This window comes from Cervus canadensis, chromosome 25, assembly GCF_019320065.1.
Source record: "Cervus canadensis isolate Bull #8, Minnesota chromosome 25, ASM1932006v1, whole genome shotgun sequence".
Classification (NCBI taxonomy): domain Eukaryota; kingdom Metazoa; phylum Chordata; class Mammalia; order Artiodactyla; family Cervidae; genus Cervus; species Cervus canadensis.
The window spans coordinates 8355375-8375461 of NC_057410.1; the positions used below are offsets into that span (position 1 = coordinate 8355375).

The 20087-nt window shown below is 42.7% G+C and overlaps 2 protein-coding genes across 3 annotated transcripts in view; one reads left to right on the forward strand and one right to left on the reverse strand.

Moving 5' to 3' along the window:
- The window catches only part of RASSF3 (Ras association domain family member 3), a 76502-nt gene extending 70100 nt beyond the window's left edge, over nucleotides 1-6402 (forward strand). For both annotated transcript variants that reach the window (XM_043447398.1, XM_043447399.1), the window contains exon 5: nucleotides 3690-6402. In XM_043447398.1, the coding sequence (XP_043303333.1) occupies nucleotides 3690-3839 (150 nt within the window). In that variant the 3' untranslated portion in view covers nucleotides 3840-6402. The remainder of the gene's footprint in view (nucleotides 1-3689) is intronic.
- Nucleotides 6403-17178: 10776 nt separating this feature from the next.
- GNS (glucosamine (N-acetyl)-6-sulfatase) overlaps nucleotides 17179-20087 on the reverse strand; it is a 46669-nt gene continuing 43760 nt past the window's right edge. The window contains exon 14 of the mRNA XM_043447397.1: nucleotides 17179-19804. Within this exon, the coding sequence (XP_043303332.1) occupies nucleotides 19726-19804 (79 nt within the window). The 3' untranslated portion in view covers nucleotides 17179-19725. The remainder of the gene's footprint in view (nucleotides 19805-20087) is intronic.

Sequence of the window (20087 nt, forward strand, 5' to 3'; positions counted from 1 at the left end):
GTGCCTAATAAACTATGGATGGAGGTTCATGACATTGTACAGGAGACAGGGATCAAGACCATCCTCATGGAAAAGAAATGCAAAAAGGCAAAATGGTTGTCTGAGGAGGCCTTACAAATAGCTGTGAAAGAAGAGAAATAAAAAGCAAAGGAGAAAAGGAAAGATATTCCCATTTGAAAGCAGACTTCAAAAGAATAGCCAGGAGAGATAAATAATACTTCCTCAGTGATCAATGCAAAGAAATAGAGGAAAAGAATAGAATGGGAAAGATTAGAGATCTCTTTCAAGAATATTAGAGATACCGGGAAAAAGAGTGAAATCAGCACATTCCTCACATGACAAAGATGGGCTGCAATAAAGGTACAGAAATGGTAATGGACCTAACAGAAGCAGAAGATATTAAAGAAGGTGGCAAAATCACAGAAGAACTATACAAAAAAGATCTTCACAACCCAGATAATCAAGATGGTGTGATCATTCACCTAGAGCCAGACATCCTGGAATATGAAGTCAAGTTGGCCTTAGAAAGCATCACTATGAACAAAGCTAGTGGAGGTGATGGAATTCCAGTTGAGCTATTTCAAGTCCTGAAAGATGATGCTGTGAAAGTGCTGCACTCGATATGCCAGCAAATTTGGAAAACTCAGCAGTGGCCACAGGACTGGAAAAGGTCAGTTTTCATTCCAATCCCAAAGAAAGGCAATGCCAAAGAATGCTCGAACTACCACACAGTTGCACTCATCTCACATACTAGTAATGTAATGCTCAAAATTCTCCAAGCCAAATTTCAGCAAAACGTGAACCGTGAACTTCCAGATGTTCAAGCTGGTTTTAGAAAAGCAGAGGAACAAGAAATCAAATTGCCAACATCTGCTGGATCATTGAAAAAGCAAGAGAGTTCCAGAAAAACATCCATTTCTGTTTTATTGACTATGCCAAATCCTTTGACTGTGTGGATCACAATAAACTGTGGAAAATTCTGAAAGAGATGGGAATACCAGACCATCTGACTTGTCTCTTGAGAAACCTGTATGCAGATCAGGAAGCAACAGTTAGAACTGGACATGGAACAACAGACTGGTTCCAAATAGGAAAAGGAGTGTGTCAAGGCTGTATATTGTCACCCTGCTTATTTAACTTACATGCAGAGTACATCATGAGAAATGCTGGGCTGGAAGAAGCACAAACTGGAATCAAGATTGCCAGGAGAAACATCAATAACCTCAGATGTGCAGACAACACCACCCTTATGGCAGAAAATGAAGAGGAACTAAAAAGCGTCTTGATGAAAGTGAAAGAGAAGAGTGAAAAAGTTGGCTTGAAGCTCAACATTCGGAAAATTAAGATCATGGCTTCTGGTCCCATCACTTCATGGGAAATAGATGGGGAAACAGTGGAAACAGTGTCAGACTTTATTTTCTTGGGGTCCAAAACCACTGCAGATAGTGATTGCAGTCATGAAATTAAAAGACGCTTGCTCCTTGGAAGGAAAGTTATGACCAACCTGGATAGCATATTTAAAAGCAGAGACATTACTTTGCCAACAACGGTCCATCTAGTCAAGGCTATGGTTTTTCCAGTGGTCATGTATGGATGTGAGAGTTGGACAGTGAAGAAAGCTGAGCACCAAAGAATTGATGCTTTTGAACTGTGGTGTTGGAGAAGGATCTTGAGAGTCCTTTGGACTGCGAGGAGATCCAACCAGTCCATCCTAAAGGAGATCAGTCCTGGGTGTTCATTGGAGGAACTGATGCTGAAGCTGAAACTCCAGTAATTTGGCCACCTCATGCGAAGAGTTGACTCATTGGAAAAGACCCTAATGCTGCTCCTGGGCGCAGGAGGAGAAGGGGACGACAGAGGATGAGATGGCTGGATGGCATCACCAACTCAATGGACATGGGTTTGGACTCCGGGGGGTGGTGATGGACAGGGAGGCCTGGCGTGCTGAGGTTCATGGGGTTGCAAAGAGTCGGACATGACTGAGTGACTGAACTGAACTGAACTGATAGTCTGCCCTCTGCAAGCAAGTCAGTCATATCAGCATAGTCTTGTCAGGATCTTATCTTTCTTGGTCCTAGTTTCTGAGTGTTGCACATAGTTTCGTTAGTGTAATTGGAGCTGCATTGTCTGGGAGGGAATTATGTTGGCTTAGTTTTGAAATTCACTTTACATTGTGTTCTAATGTTCTGGATTGCTTTTCTGACCTCTCTATGGTATGCCTGTGTCTCAAGTTTTTGAGGTTAACTGAATTGAGAGAAGAAACTTTCCATAGCTGTCAGAGAGTGGGAGGGAGATGCTAATTTATAATGTCTTTATTTTGGAGAACTTATGTGAAAAATAAATTGTTAATTTTCAAATTAACCGAGTATTCCAGTGTAGACAGTTTCGTTCTCCCGCTTCACTTCTCACTTTCTTTAGTAACTAGCTCAGTCAGTCTCCAAGAGCCAATTTCCTTCAGTCATCGATCCATTTGGTGATTTTATTCTGTCTCCTCTCTCTGCACTTGTAATAGGTTATCCTGTTTTTTCCCATCCCCTGGGAGTCCCCCCATCAGACATTGCTCCTGGCCGAGATAGTGGTGCTCAGCCCAGGACTGAGGGCCTCCTTTTGGGAGGGGAGGAGGTGTAGTTTGGAAAGAAACCTCCCAGGTGATGCCACATACCCTTCTTGATATTTACTGCTTAAAAAAATTTTTTTTTTTTTTTTAGAAAAATACCATAAACATTTTGTGCCTGCCGAGTACCAGGTGCTATTAGGGAAAATGAAGTCAGAAGCTCAAGGGCCAAAGACAAAGCCCACATAGTTGGAAGTACAACAGATGCAGTGCAGACAAGAGAAATACTAACCAAATAATTGTAATACTGTTTAGGTCTTTTGTGATCAGGCTGTGATCAGGGCTTCCAGTGCTCAGTGAAAGTTTCTAAAAGACATAATCCTGACTGAGCGAGAAGGGAAGGAAATCATGGAAGGCTTCTTAGAGAGAGTGGCATGGAATCTGGGACTTGAATGTTGAGGAGGAGTTCACCGGCAGAGTGAAGGAGGGGAAAACGTGTGCAAAGCCACAGAGGGCAACGAGTGAGGGGCGCAGGGACAGAGATGGGACTGGAGAGGGGACGGTCTTTCAGACTTAGCAGAAACAACCACAGGAAGCCACTGAATGATTCCAGACATGGACGGTCATGCCTCGATTGGCATTTTAGAGAGAGTATTCAGGCTGGCTGTTTGGGGGAACAGATTTAGGGAATGGAAAAGTGGAGCTAGGAGGCTATCCCAGGGTTGGAGGGGAAGATGGTGGTGGATAGGAGAGGGTGAGATTGATCGTGGGAACTGGGGAAGAAGGCAGTGACAATGAGGAACCCACAGAGAGGGAGGGAGGAGGGAGTGTGGAGCTCCATTTCATGCTTCTGTGGGTTAGTGTCTAATGGAGTTAGGTGTTTGCTCTTAGAGCCCTTTTGGAGGAGGCTGGGAGGAGGGGAGCAGCGGGCAGTGGGAGTGAGCCAAGTGGGGATGTAAGGCTGGTCCGGAGGCTCAGCTCTTGTCCACCAGGCCTTCTGAGCAGCCGGGGAGCATTGGGCGGTGTGAGTCAGGAGGGGAAGGCAATCACACTCCCCTGTGCTCCCCGCCCTCCTCATTCCTAAGTCTTGAATTAATAAACACCTGGCGTTTTTCATTTTTGTGTTCCTTCACAGTGGGAAGCCTTCAGCCTGCCAGAGCTACAGAATTTCTTGAGGATCTTGGACAAGGAAGAAGACGAGCAGCTACAGAACCTGAAGGAGCGCTATGCGGCCTACAGACACAAGCTGGAAGAAGCCCTCAGCCAGGCGTGGAAACCGGGGTAAAGTGTGGGGCTCCCTGCCCCTCAGGGACAGCGCGGGACCTGCGTGTGCACCGGCAGCCAGGGTCTCTCTTGTCGGAGGGCGGTTTTCTTGCCCTATGATGCTAGGGCCTTTCCTTTTTACAAATCTCTAGATCTAGTTCCCCCAAACTGGTCACGCAGCATCCTGCAGCTTGGGCGTCCTCTGTCAGGGATTCCGCAAGCTTGTTCTGTTAACGGCCGCACGGTGTTACCTCTTGGCAAGCTGTGAACCTGTGGTCTCATCTGGAGCATTCTAGAGTGCTTTGAAGCATGGACTTTGAGGTGTTTTTTTTTCCTTATTTTCTTTTAGTTGAGTATATGATGATGTTAAGCTTAAGGTTGTGCAAATGATTTTTTTAAAAGCTTAACAAGGACTCTTTCTGAATACTTGTCTTACATTGAAACTACCTGTCTGTTACTGGGTTTTATTGTTTTGTTTTTAATGTCGGAGGAAACAATTCAGGTGAATTGAAGGGCACAGGAAGCTAGGGGCGCTGAGGAGTTGGTGAAGGATTTTGGAGGAGTCTGACAGAGAGAGGAAAGAGGAAGGATGGAAGAAGTTGGAGGGTAGAGGGTGGGGAGCCCTGAGGGAAGGTGGTTTGGGTAAGTGGATGGTGGAGAAGGAGGTGAACTTGCTTGTTGAGGGGTTAAAAGCTTTCAGTTTAGAGACGTTAAATCCATTGTCATAGTGCTTGATTTCCTGGTGAGTAAAACGTGGGAACGGAAACCAAAGAAAGTAGGAGCTAGGCCCAGAGGAGGAACTGGCCGCCGGGCCATGGAAGGCAGGGGGAGCCGCCATCTTGGTGAACCCGCGCGCTCCCCGCCCTTCCCGGGCGGAAGGTCTGATGGGTGCAGGTTCTCTGGGCCGCTGGGCGGTGAGCGCCAGCGCTGACCCCTGTGACGTTACAGTCTCCCCCTGGGGTGGCTTTTCAAAGTGGAAAAGGAGTTCGGGAGGAGGCAGTGCACCCCCCAGCCCCCCAAACCCCCACCCCCCGACTGGGACTTGTCGAGCGATTTGTAGAGTGAGGGGCTCTCAGCACTCTTGTTTGACAATCACTCCCTCGTCTCCCTTTAGCCTTCCCCCCCTTCTTCCTCCTTCCCTCCCCTCACTGCTCTCCCTTCTCCTCTCCTCTTATAAACTGAAGTAGACTGATGTAGAACAGGGCTGCGGATTAAGGAGGCCCAGGACGGCCATCAGGTCCTCAGTTCCGAAGGGTGACTGTAAAGTGGGGGCGGGGGGCAGCGTCCACTCCCAGCGGACCACAGAGCAGGGGGCTTCGTAGATTTTTAACCAAAGTGCATGTTCCTGCAGACCAAAGAAGTGCATGTGCAATAGGAGCCTTCCTTAAAACAGGTTAAATAGTCTCATTTTATGCAGTAGTTAATCTGAAAACAACAGGAAAGGTGTGTTGTGCTTCCAGAGGGGCCTTCCAGTCTATTCGTAGTCTAGATATTGTTTATAAATTCCCAAGGAATTGTTAACACTCTGGTGACACCTAATGGATTCTTTTTGAAATTCCGAGGTGCTTCAGTTCTTTGCCTCCTAAGTGAACTGTGCCTTTTTTAAGAACTGCATTTCTGTTCCCTTCTTGGTGGTGCTTCTGACTTTTCAGAGGACACCTGTCTTGTTGGAGGCAGATGTGTTGCTTCTGCTATGCCACACACGTTACTGAGACAATCATATCTTCCTAAGCTTTTTAAGGAAAGTTGGAAAGAAACAAAAAAAAAAAAAGGTAGAACTAGCTATAAAATATGTATGGCACATCTTGTTTAATTTTGCATGTAAGTTCCTTTTAGTGCCTCAATGAGGTTTTAGTGACATTGTCAACCAATTCTTTACCTTCATTGTTCAGGGAATGCCTTCATGATTTTTATACTGGTTTTACTATTCAGACTATGGCTTTGGTGTGAGTGTACTGTTATCAACCACCTGGTCTTTTAATTACCCATCCCAGTAAGCTCATATTTTGTGAAGCCGTTGTTTCTCAGATTAAGACACTGTTTCAACCTTAAAGTAGTTACCTGATGGGTATCTGTGAAAATTTTTTTTTTTTTTTTACTTGAAGTAGATTGTCTAAATTAGGCATCCTCGTCTGTATGATCCGGGACCTCGCTCATTGTCATCTGCACTACAAGTTTCAATTTGGAAAACTTACTGTGTTGAAGTCCTGTCGGTTCATGATTCTTGAAGACCAATGGTCTCTCCCGAACACTGGTGACTGCCGCATTTTTAATGTGTAAGAGGCCACCGAGGCCACAGATTTTAAAAAGTTATTGTACAAATTCTTATGTTAAATTAAACTATCTAAGCTTTGCTGTAATACTGTTTTCTCTTCAGTATGTGATGGTACAGGAGCGAGGTTAAATGAAGGGGTGGTATTGCAGGGGAGCATTTTAAATCACAGAAGTAAAAAAAAATTATAATATTTATAATTTTCATGAGTTTAAGTTTATTTTTATGGGGAAAGAGGTTTTTTTTTTCCCCCTAAAATTGTTTCTGGAATGGCAAATTGTTTCCATTATTAAAAGTTGAAGTTGTTAGTTCATGTTTGTGTGTTTTTATTTATGGCAATATGCTGGATAAAAGAAGGTCATGGGAGTGGGAGGAACTGCTCTTGAAGGTAATTGTGGACATGGGCTGAAATGTGACAGTTTTCAGTAGGCTTCCATGGTTCACGTTTGTTCTTCCAAATGTCACTTTTCCTTTGCTTTACCATCTGGGGAAGATAACTGGAGGTGAGTATCTGCCCACATTCCTGAAACAGTTGTTTTGTGAAATATACATATATTTAGAGGTGTATGAAGTGTATACACACAAGTGTGTGAAGCATGTGAATAAAGAATTACTATGAAGTGGCTGCCCTGTGACCACAGCCAAGATAGACCATTGTCCCTCCTCATCAAGTCTCCTCCACCACCTCGCCCTTTCTTGAGACCTCCCAGCTAGAAAAAATGCATCTATTTGTTGGCTGCGCTGGGGCTTTGTTGCGTGCGCAGGCTTTCTCTAGCTGTGGTGGGCAGACTCCCATTGTGGTGGCCTCCCTTGCTGCAGAGCGTGGACTTCAGTAGTTGCAGCGCATGGGCCCGGTAGTTGTGGCCACAGGCTTAGTCGTCCCTCAGCATGTGGGGTCTTCCCAGACCAGGGATCAAACCCATGTCCCTTGGATTGGCAGGTGGACCCCTAACCACTGGACCACCAGGGAGGTCCCCTCCTACTCTTAAAAATAGACCACTTTCAACGTTAAATTATCTATATTTTTTTGAGTCACTGTGACTGTCTCTCAAAGGATTGGGTACACAACTGCTTCTCTTCATAGGCTTCCAAGCCTGGTGGAGACGAGTGATTTTACTACTGCACCAACCCTTAGAGGAGGTGGGGAAGCGGGCGCAAAGCTGTACCAACTGGTGGAGGGGAGAACATCTAAGTGCCATAGCTGCTTTGCAAGTGAAAATATTATGATAGAAATGATGGCTCAACATCAGTCTTTTTCACGAAAATATCCAGAAGAATCTAGTTTAGAAGTTCGGCCTGGGTTACTTACCCAAGGTGCAGTTGGGAATGTTTGGGCATTTTTATCCCTTTAAGGGAGTTTGCTTCTTGCCCAAGGAATTTGTCATCAGTTGATAATTAAATGAATATTCTTATGTTGCAAAGTTAGCTCTCAAGGATTTGTACACTGTTTTGGGACTTTGTCAGGTGATCTTAATTAGGAATTTTTCTGTTTTTGAATGAAAGGAGGAGTCTATATACAGATCTTTTATATATGTGTGTTTATATATATGATTAAAATATATATTTTATATAATATATATATTATTAATATATAAATATATTAAATATATAATACATATTAAAATACCTATTATATATATAATTTTTATTTACTTATTTTTGGCTGTACTGGGCCTTTGTTGCTGCACAGGCTTTTCTCGAGTTGTGCTGAGCAAGGGCGACTCACCAGCTGTGGGGTCCGGGTTTCTCACTGCAGAGGCTTCTCTTGCTGTGGAGCGCAGGAGGCAGGGTGCATAGGCCTCAGTGGTCGCAGCTCCTGGGCTCTGGAGCACAGGCTGAATAGTTGCGGCACACGGGCTTGGTGTGGGATCTTCCCAGATCAGGGATCGAACCCGTGTCTTCTGCATTTCCAGGTGGATTCTTTGCCACTGAGCCATCAGGGAAGCCCCATTACAGATTTTCATTGATTGACCGTGGGGTTATGTTCTGATAAACCCATCATAAGTTGGAAATATATAGTAAGTCAAAAATGCATTCCATACACATCATCTCCCAAACATCATAGTTCTGCTTAGCATACCTTAAACCTCCCCAGGACACATGCATTATTAGCCTACAGTCAGGCAAAGTCATCTGACAGAAAGTGTGTTAAGTGTTGAATATCTAATGTAATTTATTGAATACTCTCCTGAAAGTGGAAAACAGAATGGTTGTCTGGGTACGGAATGTTTTTTTTTTCCCCCAGAATGTTATAAGTATATTGGTTGGTTACCTTCATAAACAAAAAAAAAATATCACTAGCCTGGGAAAAGATCACAATTCAAAATCCCAAGTACATTTTCTAATGAATGCATACCACTTTCACACCATCGTAAAGTCAAGAAACCATTAGTCAAACTTGTTAAGTTGGGGATCTTCTGTACTGTAATGGCAAATTCAGACACAGTACTTACCATGTTCTAGGCATTATTCTAACGAGTTTAATATGTATTAACTCAGTTCCCTGCCATGAGATGGGTATTGTCAACACTCTCATTTTACAGATGAGGAGACAGAAACCCACTGAAGTCCAGCAGCTTGCCCATGGCCGCTCTGTGAGTGAATAAAAGATGGCCCTCCTGTGCACCAGTTTTCCCTGTAAGCTTTACCCTGGTTTTCAGTAAAACTGCCCAGTAAGGGCCCATCAGAATGTCTATAGTGGGCAGTTCAACTGAAATCAGGCCTGTTAGTAGAGTTGGGATTTGTGGGAAATGGAAGGTGACAGGCTTGATGTCAGAGCGCTCTATCATCCTTTTGTTGGTGTTCACTTAGCATTCCATTTAAGTGGTTATACTGAGTTACAGAGGAGATGCCTACCTGTGTTTTCCTTTACAGGTTCTGTTGCGTGCAAGAAGCTGACAGGGTAGCTAACCGAACTTCCTGTTCTCACTGCAATTAGTAAGATAATTCCCTGGATCCACTAGAAGAATAGCTTCAAGAAGTCATAGTTCCCAGGAACCACTAAATACTTTGTGGAGGCTGGAGTTTTGCTTCCTGATCAAGGATGAGCCTCTCCAAAGAAACACAGGAAACTAAGTATGCAAATTCTTGGAAGTATACATTTGCCTGGTGTGAATCACTACTTGCTTAATTAAGTGCTTAATTAAGAAAATAGGTTTATATAAGGATGGGGTGAGAAATGGGGCTAAGGGGTGGTGGTGGAAAGGAGTGGGCAGATTAAATAGCTGTCAGTTGAATGTATTAATTCCATCTGTAGGATTTTTTGGTTTTTAAATTTTTCCTGGTTTTTGGATTTTTAGAGGTTGGTAGTTTGGGGTTTCATTTTGGGTTTGTTTTTTGGCAGATCTTTCTCTTTATAAGGTGAGACTGACCAGGCAGATGACAGACCTTCTGATCTTCGTATTAGTTTCCAAAGTCACTTGTGACCCACTTGGTGGCAGTTGAACTCAGAAAGCTCCTCTTCCCCTTTCTGAGAAAGGTGAGTATTGGCATTTTTAAATGTTTGCACACAGAAAGTATCAGGACTCTTTGTAAACTTCAAAGAAGTTGGGTTTTGGCTTTATGTCTGGGAGGGAGTTCCTTTATCCAGGAGAGCTGGTTTTGATCTTTCTAAGCAAGGAGGCTTACCGTGAATGCTCCCCTCTCTTCAGCAGCCACGGGTCTGCCTGTGGCCCAGTGTGTGCACCCTCCCCTCACTTAGCCACCCTGTGTGGACACAGGAGATTAACTAAAGCCTGTGCAGCTCCTTTTCTCTGGAGTTCTAGGGCACTCTGATCCAGAGGATGTTCTGATTTTCGAATGAGAGAAAGTTTGCTCAAGTTCTAGTCATTCTGGAGCAGCACCCTGAGATATCTTACCACAAGTTAGAATCCTTGAATTATGGGCTGGGAGGTGACAGCTTAAACTCACATCTTTGTCATGCATGTGTGATCGCTCAAGGAAAATGTTCCAAGTCCATGACTGAGCATGTTATTAAATGCCTGATCAATAAAAGGTGCTTGTCTGAGAATACACAGCAGCCTTAGAAATAGAAAACTCAGCTATCAGCCTTCAGAAAAGCCGAAGCCTCATTGCCTTAGTTCCAGATAAACTTTCTGCAGGAGTTTGTGTGCTGGGGAAGGGTCTGTGTGTCAGGGAAGACGAGCTAGTGGGCAGGATGTGGGTGAGGCCGGAAATGATGTTCCTGTCCCTCCTGGCGCCTTCTGCTCCCGGCTTGCTTTTCAAATTTTTGTTCTATTCCAAGTAAGGTGAGCCAAGCAGAGGCACTATAGTTCTCGGGGAAAAGTTGTCATGAAGCTAGTAGTTGGGAAAGGGTAGTGTTTAAGATCTGTTAGATGAGCTTTCAAGACCAAAATGAGGTTATTACTTGGTTTCTTTATGGACTGCCTACAGGTGCTGATTTTTAAAAGGCAGATTTTTCCATACCCTACCCCAAAGCTAATACTAAGCCCTGAGAATCTCCTACTTTAACAAGCACCCCATGTTTTTTCCCAAACACTAAGTGTAAATCTTAGAGCTCTGCAGAGTATTTCATAGGTTGAAGGGATGTATCCAGGTGCATAGTTCTCTTTGAACAGGTTACGTCCACACTGAGAGCAATGGCCAGCCCGCAAAGAGACCCCCTGTCATGCCTCACTTAGCCCTGGAAAGGGTGGTCCTCTGTATACTGTTACCCTGTGCCCCAACCATGGCTAACTGGGCTTTAGTTAGGCCTTGGATACAAGACTGCTGATCAATTAGACTTTCTTAAAATTCTAACTAAAGAAACAGAGGAATTGTAGTCAGTCTGTGATGGGTACTCATGAGCCAGGGGACTGAACCCACCATTGAGCCTTGTGTCAGAAGCAGAGAGAGACTGCAGAGAAGGCAGAATGGGGCAGCAAGAAGCCAAGAGGAGAGTCTGTGAGGCCTCTGGAAGGTGAAGAGAGTAAATGCAGAACCTACTTGATATTTGTTAGCTGTTGAATTTCTCCTGGTACCCTCTTCCCTCAGAAAGGAATCATCTTTGTTTACATGAGCTCTGTACTCACGTGCCCATTTCTACTACGGGGTCAAGAGTAGAAACAGAGGGAAATTTATGGTACTAAATGCCTTTTAGAAAAGATGAAAGGGCTCAAACGAATGACCTCAGCCTCCTCTTAAAAAGAAAAGCAAACCCAAAGTAAGCAGAAGAAAGGAAGTGATAAAGAGTGGTAACAAATGAAACAGAAAACAAACAATCAGCGAAACCAAAAGTATGTTCTTAAGAGATCAGTAGAGTTGATAGTTCTCTAACCATACTGACCAGGCCAGAAAGAGAGGACACAAATTATTAACACCACTGTTGGCAGCAGGAGTGGTGACGTCACTACAGATAGTCCATATTTTAGGTCCTTGCATAGCAACAAGTGTCCTTAAAAATTAGTGTTATTTTTTGGAAAATCAAAAACAAGGTGAGTTCTACACATTCCTAATTTTGCCTAGTTTTGAAAAATCTGCCAAGTGACAAATGCTGATGTTACTGGTACCATCAACTGTTTGGTTCCCTCCCACAGTTATTTACGGTATTATAACTTGAATGCACATGGTCAATACTATTCTAACTTAATATTTAAGGTTACTTTCATGTTATTAGAAATACAATAAGATTTCTGCTTATTAAAATATGAATTATGATAGTTTCCTCCCTCTTTTCCATCCTCCCTCTCCTATTCCCCTCCTTCCCTCCTTTTTCTTTCTTTTTCCACAAACAGCTTAGGACTAATTGTAATCATATTTGAGGAATGAGTGTGTCTGTTTTACTGTTGGGTTCTGTGATACATATATTCTTACAACAATCCTTTTTTAATTTTTTAAATAACTTTTCACTTCTAATATTTTTTTCTGTTCTTCGCACAAAAAGAAACTTAAGTAGAACACCAAGTGTTTTAATTTCTTTTATTCAGCAATTATTTTAAATTACCCGAGGATGTTAGGACTGTGTCAGTTATGGTGAGAGAAAACATCATGGTCCTGTCTTGACTGAAACTGGTTTGCATCAGTTTCCATGTGTAATGAAAACTGGCAAGTGTCACCAAGATGAAATACAGAGCGCTGTGAGAGTTTATTACTTTAGGCTTTTAGAGAAGGCTTCCTAGAGGGAGTGATCTAGAGCTAAGATTTTTAAGGATGAGTCGGAGTTACCTGGTAGAATTTATGATTTACAGGAAAATTTTCTACGTAATAGCCATTGGTTTCTCAAGCCTTTCTTTGGGTAGTGTGTTATATTGGCATCACTCTTGCTGTCTTTCCTGTTACGAGAAAGGAACTTACAGAAAATTCTTTGTGGGTTCTGAGTTCATCTTTGGCAGGGGCAGAGTTAAAATTTACAGTAGCAATTGCCCTGGACCAGCTGTTTTACCCCCCTGTAAAGTGGAGAGGGCATCATGTTTGCTTTCTTCATCAGACTCATGAGGCCCAAATAAGATAATGAAGGTCAAGGTATTCTACACCTGTAAAGCCTGATGCACTGTAAGGTGGTACTGTTTTTCAAGTTCTTCTTCCTAGAGTGGTGGTATGGCTGCTTTACTATTGGGCCAGGATGTTTACATATCATGTTGACGCTGACATTCATCTAAGAAGCATCACCTAGGATGTAATTTCCAAGAGGGACATTTTTTTCAAAGTGAAATTTTTTGTTTTTGTTTTCTAAACTCATGCTTAGGGAAGGCAAAACACTCAAGATCCAGGGCAATTAACAGACCAAGAAATCTACATTCAGTGCCTTTCCATGTGCCCCCCATAAATATAATGGCAGGGCGTTGTCTGTCTTCTCTGACAAGTTAGACCCACAAGGCTCAGGGCTGCGGGGACCAGGGCTGCCCAGGCCGTCACGTTCCTGTAGGTGCTGAGCGATCCAGACCGGAGGGTCACGTGTGGGTGTCATCTGGAGGCCGTGGCCTTTGTTTCTCGTCTGGTGTTGTCATGTGTGTGAATTCTCACCCCAGATAGCAATCTCTGTGGGGGCTGGGGCATGTCTTCAGCTCATGTCAGCTCTCTGAGCTGGGGGGCATAACATCTGTGGGACTAAACATTTCGTCGTGTCTGGAAACAGCCACTTGGGCAGCTTGGAGAAGGAATGGGGCTGTTCTGCAAGGCTTCCTGCCTCTCCCTGTAAAGTCAGTGTTCACCCCCGGCTGAACCCTTCACCAGGGCCCTAAGTGGCAATACAGGGAGAAAGGGGGCGGGATGACCGATACCCCCCAGTTTTTGTGTTCCCCTGCGGTACAGAAGACCAGACTCAGCATCCTAGGCTTCATTTTCTATGGAATCATCCATAAAAGTGCAGTCACTGGCTGAAGGCTGCCTGATAGATGACTCAGGAAGTGGTCCCTCATTCCAGACTGCTGAAAGGATCCAAGTTCTTGTGTTGATGTCAGGTCTAATAACATTGCTACTCATGTGATCTCGGAGGAGCTGGGAAACACAGGAGGCCTGGGGAAGAAAAGGACATAGGGAAGCCACTTTTCTTCAGGGCTTAAGCAGAAGCGGCTGTATTTCTGAGCTCCTTTCCTAGCATTAGGACGAGGCAAAGGAGTAGCGTCTGATGGTCTTGATTTGGACAACAGGTGCCTCAGAAGCCAAGCCAAGATCTTGGCCTGCGGCAGCTGCTGAAAGAGCAGCTCCGCCCCTGCGCTGGGCTCTCCCACGCACTAACTTTTGTGGGTAATAGAGACCCTCTGGAGGGAAGGCTTGGACTTCTGTCTCGGGCCTGCCAGCCGAGAGTCCATTAAAGTGTTTTCCAGCATGTGCTGAGAACAATACTTTGGCAACCATATAAAGAAGCTTCTACTAGATTTTGGTAGTTATAGCTGCATACTGGTATGTATTTATGCTTTTCAGTTATATGATGTGCAGATTTTCTTCTGCCTTTGGAGACAAGTTGAGCCTCTACCACTGGGCAGCTCTGCCCTGTTCCAGGTACCTACCGTTTTATAGGTTTTGGCTAAAGGTCTGTCCCATTTTCTCTTGGTAAATTAGGTTTGGTCATTATGTTAGTTATACATTGCCATACACGGTCACAAAAGTATTTTTTTTCTTATGATGAGGACGTTTAACATGTACTCTTAGCAAATTTCAAATATGTGATACAGCATTGCTAACTATAGTCATTATGCTGTACGTTACATCCCCATGGCTGGTTTTATAACCGGAAGTTGGTACCTTTGGACCCCCTTCACCTGTATGTCCTACTCCCCAACCCCCACCTCTGGCAACCACCATATCTGTTCTCCATAGCGATAAGCTTGGTTTTCTTTCCTGTTGTAATTGTTCATTATTATTTTTTAAATTCCACATATTAGTGAGATCATGAGGTATTTGTCGTTCTTTGTCTTACTTAACATAATGCCCTTAGGGTCTATGCATATTGCCACAAGTGGCAAGATTTCATTCATTTTTATGGCAGAATAGTATTGTGTATATATACATCACCCTCTTTATCCATGCATCCATTGATGGATACTTGCTTCTATATCTTGGCTATTGTAAATAATATATAGGTTGTTTCTGTATCTTGGCTATTATATATAATGCTGCAGTGAATATGGGATTTCAAATTAGTGGGTTTTTTTTTTTTTTCATATAAATACCCAGAAGTGGAATTGCTGGATCATATGGTAGTTCTATTTTTAATTTTTTGAGGAACCTCCATACTGTTGTCCACAGTGGCTATTTCAATTTACATTCTCACCAGCAGTGCACAGGGATTCTCTTAATATCCTTGTCTTCTTATTTCTGGCTGTGTTGTGCAGCTTGCAGGATCTTATTAAATAGTTCCCTGACCAAAGATTAAACCCTGGTCAATTGTTTCTTTTCCTGCTCAAAGTTTTCAAGTGTTCATTGCTGAATAAGATGTTAGCTGTGGACTTCTCATCTATGGCTTTTATGTTGAGGTACATTTCCTCTATAACGATTTATCGTAAATGAATGCTGAATTTTGTCAAATGCTCTTTCTGTATCTGTTGAGATGATTATCTTTGTTATCTTTCATCTTGTTAATGTGGTATATAACATTGATCTGTGGATATGGAACCACTCTTGAATCCTTGTACTAAATTCCAGTTGATCATGGTGTGTGAACCTTTTAATGTGTTGTTGAATTCAGTCTGCTGATACTTTGTTCAAGATTTTTGCCTCTTTGTCAGGAATACTGACCTGTTGTTGTCTGGTTTTGGTATGGTATGAGAATAATGCTGGCCTTGTAAAATGAGTTTGAAAGTGTTCCTTCCTTTTCTATTTCTGGAAGAGTTTGAGAAGGATTGTTGTTAGTTCCACTTTGAACGCTTGGTAGAATTCACCAGTGAGGCTACCTGGTCCTTACTAGTGATTAGACTATTCACATTTCCTGTTTTTTTCATGATTCAGTCCTGGAAGGTTGTATGTTTCTACGAATTTATTCATTTGAGTTATCTGATTTGTTGGCATCTAATTAATTGTGGTACTCTCTTAGGCTCCTTTGTATAGCTGAGGTGCAGTTGTAATGTCTTCCCTTTCATTTCTGATGTTACTTATTTGAGCCCTTATTCTTGGTGAGTCTATTTAAAGGTTTGTCAGAGGAGCTTTGTTTTCTGTTTTGAAAAGTCAGGCTGTGGAGCAGGACAAGAAACCATTTGAATGGCAGTGTCAACTCTCCTTCTTAGTCTGAAACTATTTTCCCTGTAAATACAGATATCAGGGACAAGTTTTCTTTTCAATCTACATGATAATGTCCTGGAGGTCAGAAAAAGAATATTTCTCTTTCATAACCCAGCTCACTTCCAGACAGAGTAGGCACTCAGATCTATGAGAGTGAAATCCTTCTTAGATCAGAGAGACAGCAGAATTTAATAGAAAGATGTCTTCAAAGCCAGATCTTTGAAATCCTGACTAATTAGTTTTATGAGCTTAGGTAAACCGAGTTAAAGAACCTAGTCTGCAGAGCCCTTTTTATCACAATAAATGGTAATTACAACCATTCTTTGTATTTCTCTGCCCTTTGAGGACCTATCAGCATGTCAGAGCTGCCAGTCACGAGGATCTAGATCTCAGGTCTCACCAGCTTAAAGTGTCATGAAAGTATCCTCTCAAAGACTGAGATTTAGAACTGTCATCTGTTCTGTGGTCCTCCTGAAGCCAGCTCCCATGTTCCACATGTAAATCTTGTCTTACGGAGGAATCCCTAGGCCATCAGTAAAGTTCTCTGCATCGAGTTTTCAGCTGGGGGCCTTAGGTTCTTTGCTCTTGCCACAGCAGACTTCAAGGCACACATATGACTAGCCGATTAAACCCACTGAGGGTAGAGAAAGAAGATGAAACAAATACTACATGTGTATGGTGTTTGGTTCTACAGTAGGGCATCGTACAGTCTCAGTGGGAATAGAGAGGGTGCAAGTTAGAAAAATGGATGGAGTTGTCTGTATTTACTCTCACTGTGAGTCTATGCAAGTAAAGTCTCCTCTCCCTTGGTGACTGGATATTGTGATAAGTCCAAGTATTTGTTTCTCTGATGGTAGTCTGGAAACTTAATGGGTGTCTTCTCACCTCTTTTGTTTTTCTAGTCTTCAGAACTTCTAAGAGGCAAGCTACTACATCTGAGATTGGCAGGTTATGGCTTTCATCTTTTTTGATAAAGGAACATAACCATGCATAGTCAGTTGTGGGTTGTCTGCTTTTGTACTGAAACAGCAGAATTAAGTATCTGCGATAAAGACATGGCCTGCAAACCTAAAATACTATCCCTTTAGGAAAAAAAGCATGTCAATCCCAGTAGGACTTCCATTTCTCATTTAGGGCAATGGATCACATGACTAGATATCAAGGCAAAGCACCTCTGGAGGTGAGTTTATCTAAGTAAAGCTGGCCAAGGTAAGTTTCTTTTTCCCTCCAAACTGTAAATGCATAAAGAATTGTCAGGAAGATTTTCTGCCTGCTGCTCATCAGGGACACACACATGAGCTTTCCAGGTAGGGACTATAGTACCCCATGGAAACAGCCCATCTCCAGTACTACATGAGCCGTTAAAACATTGAACAGTATACAACAACAACACAAAAGTCAAAATTACCACTTGTGGACTCAAACAAAGGACACATTTCCACTACAACAGAAATAAATTTTAATTCATTGAAAAGTGCAGCAGTGAACAGGGTCCTTCGAAGGGCACTTTCTAAGTCAGATGACTGAGATGACATAGAGCCAGGGCAGAAGAACTTCCAGGAACAGATGATGCAAACACAGAAATTCACAAATTCAGTGGGACCTGAGTGGTGGTGAAACGAAAGACCTAATATCCCCACCTAGTTCCACTGGTGGATCAGTTTAAATACCCCTTTGCTGTCTCTTAATAAGGATCCTGGGACAATTTATCTTCTTCTGTTAAAATACTAGTCCTTAGATGCTTAAATTTAAGAACAGTTGCCAGACTACCCTAGTGTAGTTAATTAAAACATTTTGAAACAGCACCGCTGGTCGAATTCAAAGACGTTCGAAAGGCATCCCCTACTTTTTAGCTGCAGGGAATGGTATTGTATTTGAGGGAGAGCTTTGTAAAAGGAAATCTTGTAAGGCAAAATCTCTATTCATCCCCAAGATCTCTGTTCATTCCTAATAGTTACAGTTCTCCATTCTGAAGGGCACCCGGTCTTCTTAAAAGGGCAAATAAACCTCCAGTCAGTACAATTGAGAGAAAAAAGGCAAGCCTCCTGCAGTGAGGCCCTTTACATATTCTGAAGAATTTCAGTGCATTTTGTGGTCTGTTAGTCTATAAACTGAGGCTTCTTTATGAAAAATGATTTTAGCATAGATCCAGAGAATGAAGCCAGTCCAAGAGAAAAAAATAGAGACCATTTAAAAATGAGAGGTACAAAGAGGGCTTCAGTCCATCCCCCCACCAACCCAACCCAACCCAAAATCTGCTGCATGTAAGAGCAGCTAGCTGATCTGAGTTACTCTCATGACCTCATCTGCTTTTAGGAAGCAGCATCATAAAACTGAATAATGTCACATCACAGTACAAGACCTGGTAAGAGTTGGTTTCTTTTTATTCGGGAATAACTGGCCAACTTTCATTAATGTGGAAGCTGACTGATTAATGTTAAGAATCATAGGATAAAGCTGATACCCATCCTCAACATTGTAGCCTGCTTTTAGTTACAAAACTGTTAGAATTTCTTTCCTAAAACAGTTCAAACAGAAGTATTCATTTCTCTTGCCCATTTCACCTCTAAATACCACCACAGTTACTGGGATTGTGTGAGGTAAAGGAATAAACCTAATGGCTATTAACCCAACATGGCAATCTGGGATTGTGATATAAAGTTACTTATTATGGCCATGTGTTACAAAGTGCTTAAAGCTCAACCTAGGACCTTACATAAAGCTAAAAATCACTGAGTTGAACAGATTATAAACCATAGTTCCTCTTCCTACCTGCTGCCCCCCACCATCAACTAGCCTTCTTGTGAAGACAGCATAAGAAAGGGGATTGGTTTTTGAGCCAAGAGACAGAAGTACAGGTGTTCTAAACAGTGAGGAAACGTCAGAAAGATCTGATTTTGATGGAGAAACAGTAAACAAGGCCCAAATTGCACCAGACTCCAAAAACTCAGGAAGAAGTTAGCTGAAAGGGAAGAAGCTAAGTAGTTGGTTCTTTAACATCAACTCTAAAATTCTTACATCTTATAACAAATGAACAGAATGTCAGCAAAATGCAGAGGGAATGTCACAACTTCACTTGTGGGCCTGGAACCCAGGCTCCCTCTACACCTAATTGATGGCCCTTCATCAACCTGTCAGCCTGACGGCCCTACCTACAGAAGGCCCTCAGAAAACACAACCTTCACCAACTTGCAAGTTCTTCTCTGCTGAAATACTTAACCCACTTTATTTTTCAGATCTTAAGAGGGGAGACATTCCCTCAATAGCCCTGGTGTTAACTGCCTCGCTATGTGAGTAGTCACTGGCAAGTAGATGTCTATTACCTTCAGGAACTACTTAGAATTAGCCTGTACCAAAAGCTTGCTACTGTTCTATTTCAATGAAGCACAAGCCCAGAGCTTGGTTGATAAGTTTTGAATTTGTGACCTTATCACATTGTGATGAATACTATAAAAAGTGTATTTTTACTAATCTAAAACCAATGGTTTTTGTTTTTAATCAGATGGTTCAGCTCTGATGGTTCTTCTTCAAGCCATGTGATATTGGTATTTTTGATAGTGAAGTGCTTGATCTGGAATGCTATGCAGGTCCTCTGATTTTAGGTCAAGCTGGATACCAACAACATTCCCCACCCCCGGCAAAGCAGTGCCATTTATCTGAATTCATTTGTAAGTCCAGATCACATGGGGACTAATTAATAACTGTGGCCCCAGGACAAAAAGGGTTTGGTGAGAACAAAGATCTCAGGAGTACTGTCATCAGCTAAATAAAGGGACCAGGGACAGCCACTCCTGACACACAGGCAGAGTTCACAGTTTTAACACATTGCACAAGGAGGTCAGCTGATTGGGTTGCTTTTTCAAACGGGACTTAAAGCCAGTCCAGAAACCCTTCCAGGCGTGGTCGTGAAGACTATAGCTACAGATACCTACTCCAATCACTTCATCAGAAAGAGGTGAGCAGAGATCCAACCGCACAGGCGCTACAGAAGGTGTTTTGAAAACCTTCGTGTCCTGATGTTGCCATGATTGCTGAACATGAGACGAGGGTCAAACCTATACCTGGGGACAGAAAAAGCAAAAGACAATGGCATTGACTGTTGTGAGCCATTGAGTACTTCATTCAGAATGTTAACTGGAAAGACTGGCAGGAAGGGATACAAAAGCAGCAACTAAATCACCAGAAGAGGATCTAGCGGGAAAGTCTAGTACGAAGCAGGAGTACTTAGTAATTAAGAGCAATTCCATCATAAGTCAGTGAGCACAAAATAATATAGTAAAAGTGGAGAAAAGAAAAACAGAAGTTAAGGCAAATCTTGAAAGGTTGGGAGGAAAGGTTAAAGCT